General features: G+C 40.4%; 1 protein-coding gene and 1 long non-coding RNA gene across 4 annotated transcripts in view; one reads left to right on the top strand and one right to left on the bottom strand.

The window, feature by feature from the left end:
- LOC132127750 (uncharacterized) overlaps positions 1-22,292 on the top strand; it is a 461,390-nt gene that overhangs the window by 164,031 nt on the left and 275,067 nt on the right. The window lies entirely within an intron of this gene.
- The window catches only part of LOC132127618 (obscurin-like), a 499,117-nt gene that overhangs the window by 363,108 nt on the left and 113,717 nt on the right, over positions 1-22,292 (bottom strand). The window contains exons 1-4 of one of the 2 annotated variants that reach the window (XM_059539582.1): positions 16,656-16,716; positions 13,148-13,462; positions 12,751-13,062; positions 12,597-12,665 (exon numbers count right to left, since the gene is read on the bottom strand). In XM_059539582.1, the coding sequence (XP_059395565.1) occupies positions 12,597-12,665; positions 12,751-13,062; positions 13,148-13,462; positions 16,656-16,716 (757 nt within the window). Of the gene's footprint in view, positions 1-12,596; positions 12,666-12,750; positions 13,063-13,147; positions 13,463-16,655; positions 16,717-22,292 lie in introns of those variants that run through there. The other variant, XM_059539573.1, reaches the window with a different exon arrangement.

Raw genomic sequence — 22,292 nt, 5'->3', positions numbered from 1 at the left:
TCTCTCCCATTCACTTTCAATGGTCGGCCATTGTGACCATTTTTGACCATGCCTACTCTCAGATAAATGAGGCCTACGATTTATCAGATGCAAACAAAATTTATAACCAGTCCTAATTGAAAGAGAACAAGTTGACAAAAAGATTGAATCCATGATTGGGTGAAAATATGGTGTAATGAGTGATTTATAAGCTATTTCTTATAGGCCGGTCATTTTTGACCGGGAACACCACAAGTGTAACAAGGTAACAAAACCCCCACAAAAAAGTAAGAAAATTTCCAAAAAAAATTTGAGATGTAGTTATACCCTTTGGGAACAAAGTCACTAAGTTTCAGTCCAAAGCGATAACATTAACTAGTATTTTCGGGAAAAAGAAAATCTTCTCCGGGTCAAATTGACCCGAACACCACATGAGGGCTAAAAATGTCCAGTCACACTTTGCTTACATGCTGTAATTGTAATATTATATAAAAAAAAAATCAAGGCTGACATGACCAGTCCCGTGAGAGATCATCATAAAGTGCTGTAACACATAACACAGCATTGCTTCAAAACACACATACCAGTGGACTTCTGTTTGCTTGAGCACAAGATGGCTGTCTTCATTCCTCATCCTGAGCAAATCATTTCCTTGGTCTTCCTTCTCTTCTGTGAAACAAGATAATCTCTACTTACTCTGTGTACAATTAATGTTGCTCATTAAACATATAATTAAGTTAATTTAAAATAAGATTCAAATCAGAGCATTTGATGAGTAAATGTTGATTCAAAAAAACTGTAAACAAATGTACCTGGGAAGAGCTGACCATGGCAAGATTCGCTCAGACTCAGTAATAGCTCTTTTAGTTTTTAGGAAGGTTTGTGAGGGTTGGCTCTTAAAAGAGCTGTTGAGCTCGATATTGTAGACCTGAAAAAGAAGAACAGCATTATCTGCAAACAATCCTGTAAGACAGAAAGGAAAGAAATATTATTAATTACGTGCAACTTGTACATTACACTGGGTTTTGTTTAGACCATAAAAGCAGCCTCTGTAAAGATGCTGTATAATTAAATGTTAAATGCATCCATTATTAAAAGCAAGTAATTAATAGCAAGCTATAGTCATATGAATTCTTTTGATAGTGTCAGATGAGACAATATCATACAAGTGTTAAACTGGATTATTAAGACTGTGATGTGCGACTGTGTTTAGGGTTCATTTTTAAGACTTTGACCCAGTCCAGATACCCACACTTGCAGTCTTGGCCACTTGAGAGTGTGTGTACGTGACAGTGTGTGCACAAGACTGTCCCCGGTCTTAATAATGCCAAAGCACAGCGTCCTTAACACACACTAAACCTCTCCAACACTGCTCCGGAGCGCTATACAACGCTTAGTGTATCCCATCATGCATCATGTTTTGGTATAAATCGTCAGACTTTTTGCCGAGATCTCTCAAGAGGTCACGGAAAGCTGTCCAATGTACAGTATGTGAAATATTGATAATTAAAAATCTCTGTAAACACATAAGTGTGTCCCATAAGGCAGTGGCTCCCAATCCTGGTCCTGGAGAACCACAACACTGCACATTTGAGATGTCTCAGTGTTCAAACACACCTGATTCAGCTCATCAGCTCATCAGTGTAGACTCCAAGACCTCAAAAGTGTGTTTGTCAGATAAGAGAGACACCAAAACCGTGCAGTGCTGGGGTTCTCCAGGATCAGGATTGGGAAACACAGTCATCAGGTCATGAAAAGTTCGACACACACTTATGGTCATCATGCTCACTCAAGTGGTCAAGTGCAAAGATGGCAAGTGTGGGTATTTGGACAGTGCAACAGTTTAAGAATCTACAAATGCTGTACAAATGATAACAGCAGGAATGCTTGATAAAAGGGACAAACTATCACAGACTTACTGCTGCAAATGTCTGCCTCCGCAACTTTCTGTCTTCTCCATTTCTGAAGGAATACCTCTCCAGAAACACCACTGGGCTGACTGCTTCCTTTACGTCTTTTCAGCAAAAAATAAAAATAATAAAAATAGGGAGAGAAAATAAAATTGAATTATATACAGAATGTTAATAATGATCTGTGAGCATAATATTTAGATATAAACTGATATGAATGAACTGCAAGATGAAAAAATATATTTTTTTTTTATTTATTTTTTTTTTATTTGTTTTATTTTTTTGGGATTTACATTAAAAGGTATTAAAAGCATGGTACAGAACATATGATTACTGTGACATCTGAAATATAAAAGCACATAAAACACTAACATTACAGTGATACAAACATAGCTGGTTTGGTGATTATTGTATTGTTGTATTGATTATTAATATACCATAGTAAAACTACAGTTACAGTTACTAATGTCCCGTTTACTGTGTTTTAACTTCACATTTCATTTACTACTATTGTAAGTGTCGTGATTAACATGATTTTACTACAAATACAACTTACATCGTTGAACCTGAAATTAATATAAAACGGTTGAAGGCACGTCTATGGCACGTGTCTATGGCACGTCACGTGACAGATAGAGTTTAATCACACTAATTAGCAGCTGTGTTCATTTATTTAAACACAATGAAACTCAAAGACAGCCGCGGATGACCGATATAATACAGCGATTAAACATATGGCACTAATCTGATTAATAAAGAAGTCAGAATACATTTTATAAAAGGCATTAAAAGAGCGTATATATGACTACTCACCCAAACTGTGGAACTGATAGCAAGTATCGCGATGTGTGCTGAATGAGACTTCTTGAACGTGATTTCATAGCGATAAACATCTCATGTCCTCGCGTCGAAATTCTGACGCCAAAAGTTTCCCACTGAAAGCAATGAAGGTCGTAGTGCATCGATATTCGATGCCGAGAGGCACATTTGGCGTCATAAAAGTGACGCTAGGGGCGCTTGACCATGCTTCGGTTTTTGACACCTTTGGAGTGAGAATGGGTTGCTTATACTTAACTATAAGACTTCAGTGTAGTTGCATTTATGATATATATTTATGATATATTCTTCAAGAATTGTAAGAGGAATGTTTTTATTATTAAAAGTATCTTAATCTTTTGCCAATGAATTTATTTTCAAATATTTCTTCCTTGACGTAAATAAGCAATAGACAATAGAACCATTAAAGTACTATAGAATCAGTAGATCATAAAATGACTCCCTAGACATTATTTCTTGTTTCTTTCTTCTTACATTGCAACATATTTACAATGAAAAACTATTGAGCTTTAAGTCCCTCACAGACACAATCTGCTCACTAACAGAAAGTTTTGCACAAACTTCACTGTATCCTAAAGGTTTGAACACACACAATCAAGAGGTTTCTGTATGATGTCTACCAAATCTGCACGAGAATAATTGACAGTAAATGTATATTTGACAGACTGCTTCATGTCTTACATTTATTACTGGTAAATCAAGTGTTCAACACCACATTATCATTCACGTCTTATTGATAAACATTTAAATAATTACATAACTTTCTGTTCTCTTACGAGAGTTCTCTCGTACTGCGTACTGCTAAGACGCTACGGGAAAAGTCTCTTTTCACGATACACTGAAGCAAAAAATTATCCTTAATTTTGAATTATTGTAAAGCGCATTTGCAGCAGCACACAGCCATAGGCGAGACGGCTCGCTCGCTCATTGGCTGGCCTGCGGCAACTGCATAAGCCTATCGAGCGCAGGCTGATGCAACATCAGACTTCGCGCCCTCCATGCCACTTCCCGCCGAAACGGGTGTGGCCTAGCCCTATAAAGGGAGCTCGAAAAGGCTGACTCACCTGATTTTCCATCTCTTCAGCGAAGCTCACGCATCGTTGATCATGAGAAGAAGCAACGTGCTGTCTGATAAGCATCTCAGCAGGACGAGCCATTCCTGAAGCTGCTGGCCAACGCCGCCATCCACTGCCGTTCCTGCTGCGCTCTCCGGCGCCCATATCCTTTTCAATTCCTTTTATCCTGTGTGTGTTCGCCCTGCGACACACACTCGTAAAAGAGCTGCGTCTTTTTAAAGATGCCTTCTTGCGGCTCGTGCAGAGCCCCACTCAGCGAGGGAGACCGTCACGTCATCTGTGTCTCCTGCCTGGGTGAAGATCATGCAGCGCTCGCGATCGCTGACGGCGGATGCCCTCACTGCGAGCTGTTGCCAATGGTGACTCTGAGGACTCGCTTGGAATTTTTCTCTGAGTTGCAGCGCCGTAAAAAGCGCCGCTCCCAGCGGATTCCGAAACCGTCTCCAGCTCAACCGAGCTCGCCAGTTCGCCCTGCTTCTCCGGCCTCCCCTGCATCGCTTCCCGATGGTCAGCGCCCGCTGTCTGCCGCCGCGTCTTCCGAGGAAGTCGATCTCAGGGCCGCGTCGGGGGAAGAGAACACGTGCTCTCTGCTAGCTTCGGGCAGTGAGGGATGGGCGAGCTCCGGGGATCTCGCGCTTTCTGCTCAGAAGACCAGCAGACGAGCTGACATCGAGAAGGAGCTGATGCGAGTGCTCAAGCTGGCCGCTACGAGCCTCGGCCTCGAGTGGTCTGCACCAGCGCCCCCCTCTCGTTCCCGGCTGGATGGTAGTTTCCTTCCGGATGAGCGTACTTCTCCGAACTCAAAAGCGCGCCCCATTTCTTCCTGAGCTTCACGAAGAGGTGGCAAAGGCTTGGAACGCTCCATATTCAGCGCGAACTCGTTCGTCTGTCTCACTAGCATTCTCCACACTGGATGATGCTAAAAACAGAGGCTACCAGTCACTTCCACCGGTGGAACAGGCGATAACGACGCACCTTTGCCCGCCCTCTGCTGGACGGCGGACGAAAGCGGTGTTGCCATCTAAAGCCTGCCGCATGACGTCATCTCTGCTTGCGCGGATCTTTTCTGCTGCTGGGCAGGCTGCGTCTGCACTACACACCATGGCCACGCTGCAGATATTCCAGGGTGATCTCCTCCATAAGCTGGACGAGATATGGGACCTGAGGCTATCTGTTTCGTGGATTTGAGGAGTGCTTCGGATCTCTCTCTTCGCGCTACTAAATCCGCTGCACAGGCCATGGGACGAGTTATGGCTTCCGCTACGGTGGCTGAGAGGCATCTATGGCTGATGCTCTCAGACATGGGAGAGTCTGAACGCACTGCATTCCTCGACGCCCCGCTGACTCCCGCTGGCCTATTCGGATCTTCTGTCAACGAGTTCGTTGAAAGATTCATCGAGGACCAAAAAGCGTCGCAAGCTTTCAAGCACTTCCTCCCGAAGCGCTCCGGTTCTGCAGCCAGTCGTGCTAGACCGGCCCTGCAAAGCTCTCAGCCACACCTCCCGCCTCCTGCTGCTTCATCGCAACAGCGTCAGCAACGCAGCTCGAGACCCCGTTCTCGCTCTACCGGCCGTCGCGCCGCGGGGACCACGGCAGAGGATTACTGTGAGGCCGGAAGCCCCGAAGTCATGCTAGCACTCCTAGGAAAGCGCCGGTGTACGAGTCCCGCTGCGGTCGAACTCTCACCCAAGCGCGCCGCTGTTTCAGTTCCAGGGATTGTGACTGTCTCAGCGTCTTCTGCAATGCGCAAGCCTGTACAGTTGCCCACTTGCCTGCACACAAAAACCGTTATCACGGCTACCCAGATATTTCCCGAAAAGAGTGTAATTTCTGGTGTCCCGGCCACGGCCGATGGTGCTATAAATGTAGTGACGATGCCCACTGCTCAGTGCCCATGTCCACATATAAGCACAGCCCTTCACACAGGGCTCGCGCCCATAAAACAAACACTATGTCACACAAGTCAGGTGGTTTCTGTAAAAATGAAACCCGTGCACGTTCGTTCTGCCCAGGCAGACAGCGAGTCAAAAGCAGTAAATGTGCACGCTTACAGCCCACAATTACTCACAGACAGTACGAGTCCCACGGGACCCGCTTAGCCCTCCCTCACTCGGTTAAGCACCGTGGCGAGGGCGATCTGCCCGCTGTGATAAGCGCGCTCCCCGCCTCCAATGTCACAGGCATAACGCCCATGTTACAGCACATCCAAGCGCTGGACGAAGAGTTCGCTGAACCCCAGTCAGACGATACTGTTTTTGGGTATAGCTCTGGACTCACGCTCCATGACGGCGCGGCAGTCGCCACAGCGCGCATTGGGCATTCAGCGCGCAGCGAGCTCTCTCCACTGCGGCGCGACCTTCTCGCTCAGAGAATTTCAGAAGATGCTAGGTCTCATGGCCTCAGCATCACCAGTTCTTCAGTTGGGCAGTTGGGCCTGCTCCGCATGCGCCCCTTGCAGTTCTGGCTGAAAGCGCGAGTACCGCGCAGAGCATGGATATCCGGTCATTTGCGTCTCAAGGTCAATTAGAGCTGTGTTACAGCCTTGAAACCCTGGACAGCGAACGGCTGGTACCAATCAGGTGTAAGCGTGGGGACTTCCTCGAAAGTGAAAATGGTGTCAACGGACGCCTCCACTTCGGGATGGGGAGCGCTGCTCGAGGGCAGACCGTTTTTTGGCCTGTGGTCAGAACGGGAAAAGCTCCAACATATCAACTGTCTGGAAATGCTGGCAGTAGAGAACGCACTGACGCGCTTTTGTCCCCGAATCAAGGGCCACCACGTCTTAGTCCGTTCGGACAACATGTCTGTGGTGTCCTACATAAATTGCCAGCGCGGTCTCAGGTCCCGAAACCTGTACAGGTTGGCGGAACGCCTCCTGGTTTGGGCTCAGCGCAACTTGCGCTCGCTGAGAGCAGTTCATGTGCCTGGGCTACAGAATCTGGGTCCAGACAGACTGTCCAGAAACAACATTCCCACGGGTCAATGGTCTCTACACCCACAGACAGTCCAGCTGTTGTGGGAGAGATTTGGCAGGGTGGAAGTGTACCTCTTCGCGTCCCACGAAAACGCTCACTGCCCGCGTTCTTTTCCAAGAACGAAAGCGCGCTGTCACGAAGGTGGCCGTGCTGCCCGCTCTATGCTTTTCCCCCGTCTCCCTCCTTCCGCAGGTGATAGAACGGGTGAGGGAAACAAGATGCTCAGTACTGCTTGTAGCACCACTTTGGAAGAACAAACCATGGTTTCCAGATTTGATGCAGTTAGCAGACACTGCCCCGTGGCCAGTGCCGTTGAGGAGGGACCTCCTCTTGCAGGCCAGGGGCTCGATTTGGCACCCTCAACCGGAGTTGTGGTCCCTCCATGTGTGGGCGCTCAACGGTTACCCGCTGATCTCTCAGTTGGAGTGCTATATACTATCACTCAGGGTAGAGCTCCGTCGACTCGACGGCTATATGCCTCAAAGTGGTCAGTATTCTCCAGCTGGTGCACAGCTCAGGGACGTTCACCCCTTAGTTGTGAGGTGAGGGAGGTTCTCTCCTTCCTACAGGAGCTGTTGGATAAGGACAGAGCCCCCTCCACGCTCAAAGTTTATGTGGCGGCTATCGCAGCGTTTTCTGAGACAACGCTCGGTCAGTCAATAGGAAGGAATAATTTGGTCATCCGCTTCCTTAGAGGAGCTAGGAGGCTGAATCCTCCCAGACCTCCGTCAGTCCCTGTATGGGACCTCTCGACGGTTTTGGAGGCCATGAAAGGTTCCCCTTTCGAGCCTATCCAAACGATTAGCCTCAAATATCTGTCATTCAAGTGTTCTTGTTGGCTCTCGCTTCAGTGAAGCGTGTGTGTGACCTGCACGCGCTCTCGGTGAGCCCGACGTGCTTGGAGTTTGGGCCTAATGACTCAAGGGTCATACTCAAACCTAGGCACGGTTATGTGCCGAAATCCCTCAACACACCGTTTCGGGCTCAGGTTATTTCCCTGTCTGCCCTGTCGGTGTCAGAAGAGGATGGAGACTCGAGTCTTCTTTGCCCCGTTAGGGTTTTAAGAACTTATGTGTCTCGCTCTGCTGTCTTCAGACAGACTGAGCAGCTGTTTGTCTCGTTCAATGGATGTTCCAAGGGAATGGCTGTTTCGAGACAGAGCCTATCCAGATGGATTGTTGACGCTATAGCGTTAGCTTACGCTTCCAGGGGCAGTGCCCACTGGGCGTCAGAGCACACTCCACAAGAGGCGTCGCCTCGTTGTGGGCGTGGTCTAGTGGGATTTCCTTACAGGATATATGTATGGCGGCAGGTTGGGCCTCGCTGTCTACATTTATCAGGTTCTATAACCTAGAGGTTTCCGCCCTGCAAGCAAAGCTGTTGTCGGTATAGTGGAATCAGGGTCCTGATTGGAACTCTGAGATCGCAAGCGCTATGCGCTGCCGACTGTTATATGGGCAGTATTGCGTAAGACCCACATTACCACATTGGTCAGGCCTTGCCTTGATTATGTGATGTCATATTGCCGCGTCTACGGACGCTGCTAGACATGGGACGGAGGGTCTCCCCCCTCCTGTTCTAGGACTCTCTGTGAGTCCCTCTGGTGATTGTGCACTGTAAATCCTGGGCGTCGCTTCCAGGTTTATTGGTGTGTGATGTCTGCACGCACGGCACTTTACATTGGGTTCCCGTAGTGTCTTAGCTAAGATGCAGTATGAGAGAACTCTCGTAAGAGAACGTACTCGGTTACTAACGTAACCTCAGTTCTCTCTAGAAGAGGGAACGAGTACTGCGTTCTCTGCCGTGCGTACGATTCACTCTGATTCGCTTCGCGATGAAATAAATCAGGTGAGTCAGCCTTTTCGAGCTCCCTTTATAGGGCTAGGCCACACCCGTTTCGGCGGGAAGTGGCATGGAGGGCGCGAAGCGCCCTCATTGGTCTGATGTTGCATCAGCCTGCGCTCGATAGGCTTATGCAGTTGCCCCAGAGCAGCCGATGAGTGAGCGAGCCGTCTCGCCTATGGCTGTGTGCTGCTGCAAATGCGCTTTACAATAATTCAAAATTAAGGATAATTTTTTGCTTCAGTGTATCGTGAAAAGATACTTTTCCCGTAGCGTCTAAGCTAAGACGCAGTACTCGTTCCCTCTTCTAGAGAGAACCGAGGTTACGTTAGTAACCGAGTACGTTTTCATAATTAGATAACTAGTCTGCAGTAATCACTCAAGAAAACAGATGATTAAATGAGAATGATCTAAGAGAGAAAATGTATTTTATTTTATTTGTACAAGCATAAATGTTAATGCACAATCCACAATTATTAATAAACACACTAACATTTATTCAGCAAGCAGACTGCTACTTTGAAATAAACATCCCAAACTGACCAAAACATTTCAATCAGATCACCACTTGGGACTGTTTGTTAAAATGTGAGAGACAGCATTTACAATGGGACTGAATGAAACCCTTAGTCGATAATATTTTAATAATAAGGTTATATTTCTCTGTGATTGATATTAGGAGGTCTTTGTATAATTAATGACTCTTTAACTTATTTCTGATGGTTCTTGTTCACAAATATAAGTTAACTGCAGTCATCCTGAGGTTCAACTGTTGCTTGTGTGATAAAAGAATAAATCACTTCATAGTCATGAACCTGCATGAACATCACAAATATTGTCAAAAAGATGCAAGTGTTAACACACAAGTATTACAGCATGATGTTAGAGCCTAAGAATAAAACTTGTGTGTTCAAACTGGTAAGAGAAGGTGGATGGCGATAGTGGGCATCAACAGAAGAACAGGGAAGTGTTTTACTCACCTTGTTCTTTTTGGCTCTGGTTTTCCAGTTTGTGTCAATCTCAGAATATGTCGCATCATCTTTCTGCTCCTAAACATTAATGGAAACATAGTGAAGTTATGATTGCATCAGTTGGATTCATTATATTTATTGTTATATGTGACATTTAAAAAGAAACAGTAAACATACTAACTTTTCATTCAGCTGATGCATTTATCTAACCTGACTAATAAAAGTACAGATATAACTGAGACAGTCTGCTCTGGAGCAGTGATTATAGATGTAATAATAGCTAGCTAATGTATCAATCATGAGTCACTGTTATTATGATACTTACCACAGAGTCATTAGTCCCTTTTCTGTTATCTGAAAAACAATGGGAATATTTATGATAGCTCATAAACAAAAAATAATGCAAACAATAAATTATAAAAGTCTAGATGAATTCTACTGCAGATAATACATGTTTTTGTAAGTTTGTATATTACTGTTCACTCAAGCCAAACATTTGATCACACACATATTTAACATCACATTTTAGCAGATTTCCGTTATGAAACTGAAACTGAAACTGATGTGCCTATCTCTAAATACAAAGTCTGATATTTTTAAACTCTTGTCTGTTGTAATGTCTGTAAACTCTAAATACTCACCAGCTCTTTTTTTGTGAACCAACCAAAGAATAACAGCAGTAACCAGAACAGCCAACACAGCAGCAGCAACAATCATGATCACTGACGGAGAGAATATATAGAGAGACACATTCAGATTCAGATCAAAACAACAGCAGAACTTCTACTGTACACTGTAGACTCTGGGGTGTTTTTTCAACCCAAATGCTGGGCTGAGACCGCTGGGTAGGACGTTGGGTTGTTTTAACACAAGTTTGGGTTGAGAATTGCTCTTGATCATAAACCAGCGGCACTGGGATGGGAACGCAGACGTGAAGGAGAGCACACACGTCACGTTAACACCGGACGTCTCCAGTGCGAGAAGCCGACATTTTCTCAGCGTGGAAGAAGCAAGAAGCGAGTGAAAGACATTATGGTTAGTAAAGATTCAAAATGTAAAGTTATCATTCATTGTTTATGTCCGGGAGTATTTTTAGGTTTCATGAAAGGCAGAAATAAAAGAGCTTAATGAAAAATAAACAAATGCGGTTTTCGCCTCAGAAACGGACGGCCTCTTTTACTGAACAGAAGAGGTAACGTTACTTGTAATATAACGTCCATGAATGTCTTATGTCATATTTACATTAGATTTTACAATGTCTGTACTTTTTGAGGTGTTAATAAATGGTTATGGTTACGGTTACACTCATGTTAATTTGTTATCTTATTTTTCACAGTTAAACTGAATGTACGTTAGTTTCTTAAAGGAAACAGCGTTATGTAATAAAGACTAGCATAATTATTTTGAGGCTGTTGAAGTGATAATTGTTAAAAGTAATGTTTTCATGTAATATTTCAGAACTTGTTGAGCCGGAAGTTAACTAATGTTAACGGTTCTCTTAGCTTCTTCAGAAGAGAGGAAAAGGCAGGTTTAAGGCAAGTAAGCTTCAGTATTCCTTTATGTTATCAATTATTATTATTATTATAATTTTTTTACTAAGACTGAAAAAGTGTTTGTTTTTGTAGATGTTGAAAGCCAGAGACAAGATAACTTAATTCTTTTGAGACTGAAGTGAGTTGTTTTTAGAAAATAAATGGTTCTGTTGTTTCCTGTTTACTTCACATTCTGATGCATCAACAGTATGATTACATGTTCATATTTTATTTACACCATTGATGTCCCTTTATTATTTTCAGAACTCAAACTAACTTTGGAGTTAAGGAGCACAGCATTCTAGAGCGCTGTGGCAGACCGAGACATTAAACAACCACACAAAGTGTTGAAATTATAAAACAGATTATTTACCTATCCTTATGTGAATACACCTCTACCTGAAAATGGATATAATTTAATTAAATGTTTAGTTTTTTTCAAATGTGTTTCTCTTTTTAGGCCACTGATGAAGAGCAGATGGTGACTGGGATGGATGCTGGTCAAAGAAGAGAATGTCCTTATATTCAACAAATGTTCAATGCTTTATAAACTCTGTAGCTGTTAATGCCTAACGTTTCTGTATTTCTTCTTAAATGTATGTTACTGACTGTTTTCTCTTGTTTTTTATAAATATTTAACACAAAAATCTCTGTTGAGCTGCTGTATAACAAAGAAAGACTGTTAATAAGTGCTCACTGTGATTTTAATAGTTACGTCCTGAAACTAAAAGAACCAAAGTCCCATTCACCTTTGTGAAGAAAGAACAATCTAGTGAACTAGCTTTCACGTTTACTTGCTTTGTGAAAGAGAAAAAAAAGTGTTTAAGGTCTACAAATTAAAGAAGACCAGTGATAATCTTCTCTTAAAGTCTACAGTAAATCAGTTATGTGAATAGCAATTCTACTGTAAGAGTCACATTAAACCACTGAGATGAGTAAGACATATAGAAATACCTCTCTGTGTAGCTGTTGTCTCGGGGGTTTGAGGAGTCTGTGTCTCTGTATAAGGAGGAGGATTTCAGTTCTGATGCATCATATTTGATCAAATACATCTTAGCTCTGTTTGACTTCATGAGTTATTAAGCTTTCAAAGGATATATATATATATATATATATTTTTTTTTTTTTTATGATGATTATGAAAACGTGATAGATAAAAAGTAAACATTTTTTTTTGTGACAAAGGGCAGAACTCCTGTTATTATGTATAAGTTTTGAGGTGCACTCTTGTCATAATTTAATCTATTACTGTTTCTACATAATTATTAACAACAAACAGTGGTAAAATATCTATTTAGGAGTCTCATATAGTTTGTCATGATCAGATCAGGATTTAATCATAATATACTGAAGTGATCTTGTGTCAGTTTGCGGGGTTAAAGAAATGTAGTGTTGTTATCTGAACACATGTCAGTGTATCTGAGTGAGGTCTTCAGGTCACAGTAAACATTGATCTTAACAGCTGATTCTGGACCTGCTTGTGTAGGAGCTGCAGCTGATTTAGAGCTGGTGACTGGAGACGGTGGCTTTGTTTCGCTCGGAGCTGGAAAAGATGAATGTTCAGATACGTCATAGACTACCATCATATTTAAATGACTGATGATTAATTGTTCATATAAATCATTTACTTGGATACTTGACAGTATATGTGGCTGAGGTCTTCAGTTGATCTCTGTGTTTAAGCTGACATCTCCACTCTCTGTTGTGATCTTCATTCAGGAGTGTTGTAGTCAGAGAGATGAGACACTGTTCTGAGGAGAATGAGATCTGAAATCTGGAGTCTGTGTGCAGATTCACACCGGCCTGATTCACCCAGATCAGATCAACACCCTCAGAACGAACTGAAGTATCACAAGAGACTCGATCATAATAATATAACTGACAGGAGAGAGTCAGAGAGCGGCCTGATCTGATCTCAGACTGTGAGGATGATGAAGATACTGAAACAGAAAATCAGACAGAGATTACATGACAATATTACTGTTTAATTCAACATATAATCATAATATTCACAGAAACACTGACCATGAAGAACGTGCAGATAAACTTGTGCATCAGCTCCTTGTTGTTGTCCATTCACATATTGTCTGCAGGAGTAACGTCCACGATCTTCTTTTGTGAGTTTCTTGATGTTCAGAGAGCAATCAGAGCCCAGACTCAGTCTCTCGTGTCTCTCTGTGTCAGTCTTCTTTATTCCTAAAGTAATCAGTTCAACTGTCTCTGACGGTCTGCTATAGAGCCATGTAGTTGATGTACAGCCAGAAAGAGCTTTATTACAGGACAGATGGACATCTTCACCAGAACTGAAGAACACAAGAGTCACTTCTGCGCCACTGATACCTACAGATAATAATAATAATAATATTTATAATGACTTGATTATGAAATCACTGATTCTTGAGACAAAACATATCCAACTACTCTAACTGTAGGTTTAAAAATGTAAATGTTTCGAGGGATTAATAATAGAATGTTGTTAACAAAATTATATTTTTTGTTATTTTATTTTATTTTATTTTTTGAAATTATAACATTTCTTAATAACACTTCTCAAGAATTAGTGAAATACAGTTTGAATAAACTCTTTGTGTGCTGTTTTAACAGGGCTGTAACCACCATACACAAGTCCCCCCCCCCAATAATTAAATATGGCCATTCTGAGAGAGAGAGAGAGAGAGAGAGAGAGAGAGAGAGAGAGAGAGATTGCATGTGTGAATTATCTGTTTGTCTATGTTTAGTTACTTCAGGAAACACCTCATTGGTGCCGAGTAATGTCTCGAAGCTATTTTATTATAATAATATAATAAGCGAGAGATAGCGATGACAACATTTGTGCTTGTTTCTAAGGGCTCTAATCTTAATTTTTCTTTTTAGGAGCACTGGTAAAAAAAAATAATAAATAAATAAATTATTTGGATCACAGTCAAAAAATTAGGGAGTACCTTCTTTATTCTTTATCTGTGACTACGCTAATTTATGCTGCACTTGGTATATTGTGTTGGTCGATATGTAAATAGCTGTGTTTACATGGACACTACTAATCCAATCGTAAAAGGACTAGAAGCATGGTCAGAATAAAAAAGTGACATGTAAACACGTCAGTCGGATTGAATTGGCCAGATACGACTACATTTCAATCGGATTGTAAGGGGTAGTTAATCCTGGATAACTGGAAAGTACAGCACATGTGCAGTGACACAGAAATATCGTAATAACGTATGACGCACGGAAGGTGGTGTTCTACCTGGTGAATAAAGTGTCATAAATAAGTTTCCTGTCATTATAAAACTCCCCTTTCTCTCAGGAACAGGACAACATCCCAACAGTCCTTGTTTAAGACTCTCATCAACAGACGAGTAGTTTTGGGTGCGGGAAGGGGCAATTTTATACCTTTTTTTAAGTAACGTTAAACAGCACAACAGTTCATGTGCTGGTTGGAGTACAGTACAGACCAAAAGTTTGGACACACCTTCTCATTCAAAGAGTTTTCTTAATTTTCATGACTATGAAAATTGTAGATTCACACTGAAGGCATCAAAACTATGAATTAACACATGTGGAATTATGAATTATATACATAACAAAAAAGTGTGAAACAACTGAAAATATGTCATATTGTAGGTTCTTCAAAGTAGCCACCTTTTGCTTTGATTACTGCTTTGCACACTCTTGGCATTCTCTTGATGAGCTTCAAGAGGTAGTCACCTGAAATGGTCTTCCAACAGTCTTGAAGGAGTTCCCCGAGAGATGCTTAGCACTTGTTGGCCCTTTTGCCTTCTGTCTGTGGTCCAGCTCACCCCTAAACCATCTGGATTGGGTTCAGGTCCGGTGACTGTGGAGGCCAGGTCATCTGGCGCAGCACCCCATCACTCTCCTTCTTGCTCAAACAGCCCTTGATGCCTTCAGTGTGACTCTACAATTTTCATAGTCATGAAAATAAAGAAAACTCTTTGAATGAGAAGGTGTGTCCAAACTTTTGGTCTGTACTGTAGATAAATATCACACGTGCTTTTTAACAGTGTTATTATTAACCAATCATTATTGCTTCATTGTTATTTTATATAATTCATTTTAAGTAATTTCAAAGGCTATTGATGGTTATAAATATTACAGTATATTAATACTTCTTTGTAAATTATTATTATTATTATTATAAATAATTTGCAGTTAACATAGCTACAAGAACGATTATTTGTGGTGTTATTGTAAAAACCATGGGTCATTTTCGTAAGGGAACCTGAAAAAAAAAAAAAAAAAAACCTTTCACAGGATTGTGCCTGAAGGTGATAAACGGGCCTTGTTTTTACCTAAATTATCTATAATTTATTTTAATATATATAAAAAAAGTATGAGGTGTGCATTGTAGCTGACACCTAAATTAACGCAATACAATTGTTTTATGACTGCAAGTCTTTCTCCTCAAATGCGATTGAGCTTCAAATTTGCGTTTGAGCCCTTGTGAAAAAGTAGCATAATTTACATATGATTTACATATGGTTTATTTTAATAAATATCAAACATTCAGTTCAATTGTGCATTATAGCTGACACCTAGATGAACAATTACAGTTGTTTTTATGACGGTAAGTAATTACCTCAAATGCTACTGACGTTAGAAAAGTGTATAACAATATCACATGTAACTTTAGAGACGGTGCCTTAATTTGAGACTCTCGAACGTCCAACCTCAAGCCAACTTTATGGCTGTTTTTTTTTTTTTTTTTTTTTTTTGTACTTTCTTTAGTTTTCTTTTCTCTTCGCCGAATTGCTGATATCCGGGCAATTATTAACATTCAGTCGCAAACATGAGGTGAGAGTGCGGATGGGAGAATGGCAACTGGGATGGTGCCCCCTTCTGGGAGTTGGTGCCCTACGCAGACTGTGTACTCTGCGTATAGGGAGCGGCGGTACTGATTATTATTATAGAAATTACAGAAAATGTTCAGTTGCAAAAATCCTTTTGAATGCAGATCCATACTGTGTGAGATGAGAATAAAATAAATTGGAGTGAAATCAAATAATCATTGCTTTATGTTATTGCACTTTATAATTAAAATATATTGCATATAAAATATAAATATAAAGATATATAATGTGGAACATCGATCACATGACCTGGGCCCTCATTAACAGGAGACACATGTGCTGAATACATCTAAAGTAAACTCATCCCAGAACAAAACCTTCTCCAGAGCCAGTAATGTTCAGAGAATGAGTTGCTATGGCTACATACTCTGAACGTTATTTCAGTTTAGGATCCAAAAGTTGAATTATCTGTTTACATATTCATAATCTAACCCAGACATGTCACATGACCTGATTTCTGGAATACAGCAGACTTCACTTTATAATACTTTTAACATAAACAGAGATTTGTAAGAGACTTCTGGGTGTGACAGCAGTATATGCACAATTTGTAACGTGCATTAAATAGATTAATCAGAGTCAGAGTAATTAAACTAAATTGTTTGGACAGATGGTTATACACATCACACACATATTTTATCTTATAGATCATATACCGATGTCTTTACCTGTGAGAAGTGCACAGAGAACGATCCGTCCCAGCAGACACATGTGACACTTATCAGCCATTTTCTGTTTCTGTCAGTCTTTCTTTTCACTCTATAATTAAAGCTCTTCTTTTTAACACCATCATCTCATCCTGTGGGTGTTAACTTCCTCTGATCACCAACTAACCATTTAGCTGCATTTCACTCACACTATATATAAATATATATTGTACAGAATGTTTTTTTTTTCTATCTTATAAAGTGACCTCTGAAACTCAACACTGCTATTTTCAAAAGTGCAGTGAAATAAATTGATACAAACACACTGTAAACACAACGCATTTCGAAACACCTGACTATAGAATGAGAACTTGTTCGTTTCTGCTCAAGAGTTTGCTAACGCTTCTTCAGAAAAGTGGGGATTTACTTCACCAATATTACAACCAACAGCAGAGATGCATCATATACAACATATAATCGTAACTTCCCTACAGATACTGTTTACTAACAAGAGGACAGCGCCAACTACTGGCCTGGTTTATGTAATACAGCGGTTTTGGCCTTTTTGCAGATATCTGTAAACGCAAATCGTTATGAAAATGTTGTGTATACGTGAAAACACATACATATTAAAACATTTTTATTTACTCTTAATCTAATATATTTACTCTGTTGTCCTGTTTAAAGCAGAAAAATGAACAATGTAGACTAAACTGGTGTTGGATATCTTAGAGCAGTTTAGTTCACTTTACAAAAACCCTAAAGGGGTCATCGGATGTGACATGCACTTGTTTGAACATGAATGTGCTGGCAGTGTGTGTACACAAGCACCCTATAATGATAAAGATACACCACTGCTCAGACTCCCCCTGAGCAGTCTTGGCGACTTTTAAGACCCCCCAGCAACTCTTTTCAAGCGACAAATCTAGTGAATTCTTGGACAAACCAACCAAGTCCAACCAAGTCTCGAGCGTGAGATCTTGTTTTACAGAGCCCCCCCCTCTCTCCATTTAATTTTTTTTTTTTAAGTGTGCTTTATTGGCATGACAAAAACTTTACATTTGTTTTGCCAAAGCAATTGCAGCTGGGTTGCTTACAAATGGTGCACATATGTATTAACATAAAGAAAAAATTATAATATGAATAATATTAGAAATAATTATAATATATAAAAAATTATTCAGCATGTAGTGAAAATTGAATTTCTAATGTATGCAAACTATAAATAAAAAAGATAAAGGATTAGACAGATTTACAGAAGCAAAATATACATCTAAATATAATACAGTAATATGGCATGATATAATCTGCTGGAAACATCAGATCAGTGTTTTCTCTTCTATGGTGACAGGCAGACACATATTGAGCAGCAAACACTCAGCTGTTTCTTCTGGTTTGAAAGAGTTTTAAATGTCTGATGCATCTGCTGTATTTTATCACAGAACACAGTCCACATATCCGTGTATTTGGGGCAAGTGCTGTTTCCATCTTATTCAGATCACAGTGTGAACACAATCTCTGTTTTTCTTTGTCTGCCCGTCTCTATCATCAGCTTGTGTCCGCTGAGTCCGTCTCTGATCAACGTGCTTCTCAGTTTCTACTCTTTCATACTCTACTCTCTCTTTAGGGCCGAATAGCATTGTACCCTAAATTCATCCCTACAGAATTGTAATAGTGAAGAGTTTTTGGTTTTGGGAGAATATTTTAATTGTACTGAAGACTTTACAAAAACTTGATTGCAAGTTTTAAAACCAAGAGTTAAACCAAGGAGTGTTTACTGACATTTCAATATGATTTGCTTAACGCTAAAAATTGTAAAGTCCCATACTTCTGGGAAACATTTAGAGCTACAAAGAGCTTTGTATACATTTTTAATTGTACAAAGGCTTCTTTCGGGATCAAGTGACTTTGGTTGGAGGGCTGCTGCATACTTTACAGTCTTAGAGGTCTACAGATGGACAAATCTACTTTCTCTTTAGACCCCCTGAAACTGGATACTCTCAGAAAGCCAATTTTCATAGCAATTTTATTTGTGTATAGATTTCTTCTCCATCACAGGGAACATGTTGTACATAATTTGTGTTTTTGATTTTAATAAGAACATTTTAGAGAGCAAAGTGGATAGACCATGATGTTCTTATTTAAAATTAGGTGATAATGTTAAAGCAGAATGGAGTTTTATATAAGCCACCATTAACAAAGTGAGTAGGAGACATACAGTGGAGGGTTCTCCACAGAGCAATTGCTGTTAATGGTTTTATTTCTGTTTTAAATCTTAAAGTGAGTTCTGAATGTCCTTTTTGATTTTATAGGTAAACAGTTTTTCATGTTGTTTTAGACTAAAATCCTTATTGATTGTATTAGTAATTCAATTCAAGTTTATTTGTATAGCGCTTTTTACAATACAAATCATTACAAAGCAACTTAAATTAAGTTTCTACTATATTTAGTAGTAGCTTATAAGTGGTCACTGTCAGTTTGTGTGCATATGACAGGAATTTTCAGAAAAAATTTATACAAGACGTAGTCAACCAGATGATGAACATTATTAACAGCTATTATATGATGCAGTCACACTTGTAGCAAAATTTGTTTGTTCTGTTTGTTGATTCAAGGTTAGGATCATCTGAGGTCCTCTGAGGGTCAGCATCATCTCTTCTCAGGTGTTCTGGATGCAGACTGGAGCTTGTGTAAATCCTAGTTACCACGGGATGTAAATCCCGTGGCAAAACAGAGAAACAAATAGAGACATCATTAGCATAGCTAATTTAACAAAGTAAAATTAATTAGTTTAACCCAAGCTAAAGAATAAGAATGTGCATTTGATCAGATGCAACTACACTCACAATTTAAGAGATACATTATTCGAATGCTTGGCGAAAGAGATGTGTTTTTAATCTAGATTTAAACAGAGAGAGTGTGTCTGAACCCCAAACATTATCAGGAAGGCTATTCCAGAGTTTGGGAGCCAAATGTGAAAAAGCTCTACCTCCTTTAGTAGACTTTGCTACCCTAGGAACTAGGCCTATCAAAAGTCCAGCGTTTTGTGACCTTAGGAAGCTTGGACCTTGGGTTGTAGCATGGTAGAAGGCTAGTTAGGTACGCAGGAGCTAAACCATTTAGGGCCTTATAGGTAAGTAATGATAATTTGTAACTGATACGGTACTTAATAGGTAGCCAGTGCAGAGACTGTAAAATTGGGGTAATATGATCATATTTTCTTGACCTGGTAAGGACTCTAGCTGCTGCATTTTGGACTACCTGTAGCTTGTTTATTGAAGAAGCAGGACCACCACCTAGAAGTGCATTACAATAGTCCAGTCTAGAGGTTATTAACAGATCCTTGTGGCACTCCATATTTTACAGATGATAAATGAGATGACTCACCATTTAAATAAAAAAAATGGTAGCGATCGGACAGGTAGGATCTAAACCATCTTAGAGCCTGCCCTTGAATACCTGTATAGTTTTGTAATCGATCTATGAGTATGTCATGATCTATGGTGTCGAACGCAGCCCTAAGATCAAGTAAAACTATTTTTTCAAAACTTTTTCAAAAATTTTAGACATAAATGGAAGATTTGAAATAGGCCTATAATTTGCCAGTTCACTAGGATCTAGTTTTGGTTTCTTAATAAGAGGCTTAATAACCGCCAGCTTGAATGGTTTTGGGACGTGACCTAAAGATAACGACGAGTTAATGATATTGAGAAGTGGTTTTTCGGCTACAGGTAACAACTCTTTCAGTAATTTAGTGGGTACAGGATCTAATAAACATGTTGTTGGTTTAGATACAGTAATGCGTTTATTTAGTTCTTCCTGTATGATTCCTCTTTTCTATGAGTTTGTGTATATGCTCTGCCCTAGCAGTTTTTAGAGCCTGTCTATAGCTGGACATACTGTTTTTCCATGCAATTCTAAAAACTTCCAAGTTAGTTTTTCTTTCTTGAGAGAGTGAGTATTACTGTTATACCATGGCACAGTACGTTTTTCTCTAACCCTTTTCAATTTGATGAGGGCAACATCTTCTAATGTATTAGAGAAAATAGTGCCCATGTTGTTAGTCATTTCCGCTAGTTCATGTGTATTTTTGGGTACAAATAGCAGTTGAGATAGATCAGACAGGTTATTTGCGAATTTGTCTTTGGTGGCTGGAACAATAGTGAATATTAAAATCTCCCATGATTAGTGCTTTATCAACTGTAACCAGAAGGTCTGAGAGGAAATCTGCAAATTATTTTAAGAATTCTGTATACGGCCCTGGTGGTCTATACAGAGTAGCCAGAGCAAGAGACACAATAAATTCATTTTGCATATCTGGCAGTGTAACATTAAGCAGAAGTATTTTGAATGAGTTAAATCTGTATCCTGTTTTCTGGGTAACATTGAGAATATCACTATATATTGTCGCAACACCTCCGCCACGATCAGTCTGACGGGGCTCATACTTATAACAGTAGTTTGGAGAAGTAAATTCATTTAGACCAATATAATTTAAATGATTATCAAAAAACTATTTCTGTAAGTGAGCAGATGGTGTCTGTGAGTGTCAATAGTTTTTCACTGTAAATAATTTGCAACATAACTGATGATCAGGGTCAAGTGTTTGCACCTCGCGGTTCGGGTCCTGCTGCTGCTGAGGCACAGTGGAAACTCAGCTTGTGGGGTTTCGCAGGTTGAGCTCGCGGAAAAAAGTAACAAACGTGATCCGAGCAAATGCATAGGACATAATTCACAATGCTCACATTTGGCACCCTCAAGCACCAAACACGCATGCTCCTCCCCAGGCACATTACGCACGAGCAGTGTTGGGGAGTAACTAGTTACATGTAACAGCGTTACGTAATTTAATTACAACATAAATGTAACTGTAATCAGTTACAGTTACCAAGAAAAAAATAGTAATTAAATTACAGTTACTTATGATTTTTTTAAAGATTACAAAGGGGATTACATATGAATATTTCACACATCCACATACAGATTTAAATGATTTCTTCTGAGACACACGGCCCTATGCAGAAACATAGTCTGGTTCGTAGAATCCAGTCATAAAAACGGGATTGCTATTGCCTAACACGGACAGAATATGCCACATTTTGGACAAATAAATCAAAAGTAGGTCAGTACACTTGAATCAAAGCATGGACTAGTGTCTGTGAATATTAAGCCGCAAAAGACAATATGAATCCTGCACGTTCTGTGTGTCTGTGGAAAACAGACGCGGACCGGACATCTGGAGAACCGGTACAATTCCCGGTGGCCTGGCAGACGATTTGTCCCGCTATTTTAATATTATTATTGTATAATTGCCTGCCGAATGTACTAAAGCGATCATTTCCGAATCTGCTATTCGATAATTAAATCTCTAATAAATCATGGATCGGTTAGTCGTGACTCGCGCGCTCTCCGCGCCTCCGCCAAACGGTTTGGATAAGACTCCGAGTAATCAATGCGAGAAAGAGAGACCGGAGTGGACTGAAGCGCACAGCTGGAGCAAAGAAGCGACACTTCTCTTCGAGGTTTTATCTGTAAAGATGCTATTGCAGTTTTGTATTTGTTCACTTAGAAAAAGAGCAACAGCACATTGATCACACTCACTCAAAATACTGTATAAACAACATCAATATTATCTTTTGTAATGTTACAGTAGAAATT

This window comes from Carassius carassius, chromosome 3, assembly GCF_963082965.1.
Source record: "Carassius carassius chromosome 3, fCarCar2.1, whole genome shotgun sequence".
Classification (NCBI taxonomy): Eukaryota; Metazoa; Chordata; class Actinopteri; order Cypriniformes; family Cyprinidae; genus Carassius; species Carassius carassius.
The sequence above is the reverse complement of the archived record's forward strand: the minus strand, read 5'-3'. Positions and strand labels throughout refer to the sequence as shown.